We start from the raw sequence: 2,607 nt of genomic DNA, 5'->3' as shown, positions 1-2,607 counted from the left end.
CCTATAGTATACTATCAAAATAAATAAAACTTAAAATTTTTAAATTTATATAGAATAATAATACAATAATACATATTTTAATATATTTTAATATACAATATATACATATAGACTATAGCTATTGTATTTTATAGTAAGTTTTTTTAAGTAGTTTAAAATATTAAAATCATCAAAACAAACTTTTTGTTAACACGTCGAAACGGGGTTAGCCACATGTCACTCTCGTGTAAACATGTTAAGGACCCGTAATTAACGGGTTCTTATCGTGTGACCTGATAACGACCTGATTAGTTATCGTATCGATCCAAAACCAATATTTTCGTGTTGTTTACGTGTCGTGTTAACGGATCATGTAAGAAATTGTCAGGTCTACTCACCCTACCCCATTTTGTTTATTGAGTAAAGTCTCTTCCCTCCCTCATTTTATTAGACGCAACCAAAGTCCGATATGTAGCAAATATAATGGGAATTGTTATTAATACTCCAAATTTCTTGTTATGCAGTTCAAACTTTTTATATTTAGAAATAAAAATGCACTTGTGAGAAGTGCAAATTGAGACTTTTAGAATGCCAAAAATAATTCCCAAGATAGTCATATGGATTAAGTAGTGTCCCGCCAGCCGAATATCAGAAATTCCTCCAAATGAAATAAAATCCAAGTTGATGGTGCATATAAGCTCACCAATTATTTGAAAATAAGAGATGATACCATTCTAATCCATGTCCGTATACATAATAGCCTTAATTAATGAGATTAGTAACAATTTCATGTTCATCAACTTTGTTGACTTGCTACTCGCATCTTCCATCTGTAAAAAGCTAGACCTAAATAAAAGAAAACCTGCAAAGGCTAGGAAAATATAGTGATGATACAAATTTGATATACAACCAACCAAATGTTGCTTTCTCTAATGCATGGCTTCTGGTGAATCAGCAAGCACCGGTTACAGTATTAGAGTGACCATTAATATTGAACCAAGGACTTGGAAAATTGTCCAAAAATTGATCCGAAAACCAACCATCCATGACTGGTTCCAACTTTCTATCCAAATCCTCTAAGCTTGGGAATATTTCATCACTCACCATAGTACCCAACACGACATTTTCATTACTAATTTCATCCTCTTCCAACAATTTCGCTTCCTCTTTTACGATATTAATATCCGCGCTTTCCACAAACTCACGGTCATCTTCAATGGATGCGGCAAGATTAGGCGTAGCCAGAGAATTCGAACAACTACTACATTTGTCCTTGTTTTTAGATGAAGGGAACTTGCTTCTGGTGCTGCCAGCAAGAGAGTTTCGACGAGTTGGATGAACATGGTTGTGTTCTGCAGTATAGGTTATGATGAACGTTTCAGGATTGGAACAGCTCCTTTCTACTTGTTTTCTCGCTGAACATCCTTTTGAGCTGCTGCATCTGTAATAGCTCCTCGGATGTGGCGATCCCTTGATGGGTTTTTGCCCATACTTACGCCACGCCCACACATCCGAAAAGAGATCTTCTGCTTTAACCTCTTTCACAACCCTTTTGTTCTGATTCTTCCTGCTGAAATTAACATTTAAAAAACAAATTTAAAAAAAAAAAATTAAACATTTGGAAAACTTATAAATCTAGAATCATTAAGTCAAAATTAAAAAAAATAAAAAAAATAAAAAACAATTTTTAACCTCATTTATTTCTAACAAGTAAGATACTGATACTTGCAAGTTAATTAATTTCTTTAACCAATTGTCAACACTATGATTGTTTGTGTGATAGTATCTACCATATATGATTACTGAAATTGCTTGGGAGTTTAGCTTTTACTACATTTCTTAATTCAAGATCCTTCTTAATAACTAGAATCAAAGAATTATTAGTAGATTTGTTCCGAAAATAGGAATGGGCTAGGGTTATGAACTTATATAATCTGATGATCAGACTCAATTTCATGGTTATAATAAAGTTCATACCATACTAAACCAAAATAGGGTTAGATACATTCTAATTATGAGAAGGGGAAATTAGATAAATAACCAACCTTATTCTTTTACAAATAGGTGCTGATTCCTTCATGTTTTTTATCAGCTTGGGTGCTTCTGTGATGACTTCTTGGGGAACAGATATGGAGGAGGCAAGAATAGTTGGTGGGGATGTAATTTGATTAACTGCGTAAAAAGGCTTGTAAAGCTCCTCCAATTCATCTAAAGTAGTTGTGGCTTCAAAGGCCTGAGGAAAATAAGCTTGAAAAAGCTCGTCGTCTTCCTGAAGGCTTAAAGGAGCAAAGAAATATGGTATCTGGGATTCCTCCATGACTTCATCAATATCGGTATTGCACCCTCTTACCACAGCTTGCAAATCCCAGTTCTCCATGCATACAATATCTCAGAGAGAGAAAGAGAGAGAGAGAGAGAGAGGTTTGTAATAGCTAGGCAGCTGACTTTGGTTTGTAAAGAAATATGATGAGAAGAAATCTGCAAGGCTTGCTCCTATATATTAAGGAGGAGACTCAGATTGTCTGAAACCCAAAGTGCTTTCTCACTGGGTTGACTTTTGGACAAAGTCAAAAAACAAATTTGTGCACGCTATTTAACCATTTGACAACTGGGCACCTTTGACTTTTG

The 2,607-nt window shown here is 34.6% G+C and overlaps 1 protein-coding gene across 1 annotated transcript; it reads right to left on the bottom strand.

Moving 5' to 3' along the window:
- Positions 1 to 590: 590 nt before the first annotated feature.
- LOC137713994 (probable WRKY transcription factor 29) lies at positions 591 to 2,394 on the bottom strand. Its single transcript, XM_068453354.1, has 2 exons — positions 2,025 to 2,394; positions 591 to 1,549 (listed from the first exon to the last, which is right to left on the bottom strand). The coding sequence occupies exons 1-2, from the start codon at positions 2,354 to 2,356 to the stop codon at positions 931 to 933; spliced, it is 951 nt and encodes a 316-aa protein (XP_068309455.1). The 5' UTR covers positions 2,357 to 2,394; the 3' UTR covers positions 591 to 930.
- Between the last annotated feature and the right edge of the window lie 213 nt (positions 2,395 to 2,607).

Source organism: Pyrus communis, chromosome 13, assembly GCF_963583255.1.
Source record: "Pyrus communis chromosome 13, drPyrComm1.1, whole genome shotgun sequence".
NCBI classification, from domain to species: Eukaryota; Viridiplantae; Streptophyta; class Magnoliopsida; order Rosales; family Rosaceae; genus Pyrus; species Pyrus communis.
The sequence above is the reverse complement of the archived record's forward strand: the minus strand, read 5'-3'. Positions and strand labels throughout refer to the sequence as shown.

Coding starts and splice junctions, on each gene's coding strand:
- LOC137713994 (XM_068453354.1), bottom strand. CDS start 2,356: ATGGAGAACTGGGATTTGCAAGCTGTGGTAAGAGGGTGCAATACCGAT. Junction 1,550..2,024: donor CCTATTTGTAAAAGAATAAG/GTTGGTTATTTA, acceptor TGTTAATTTCAG/CAGGAAGAATCAGAACAAAA.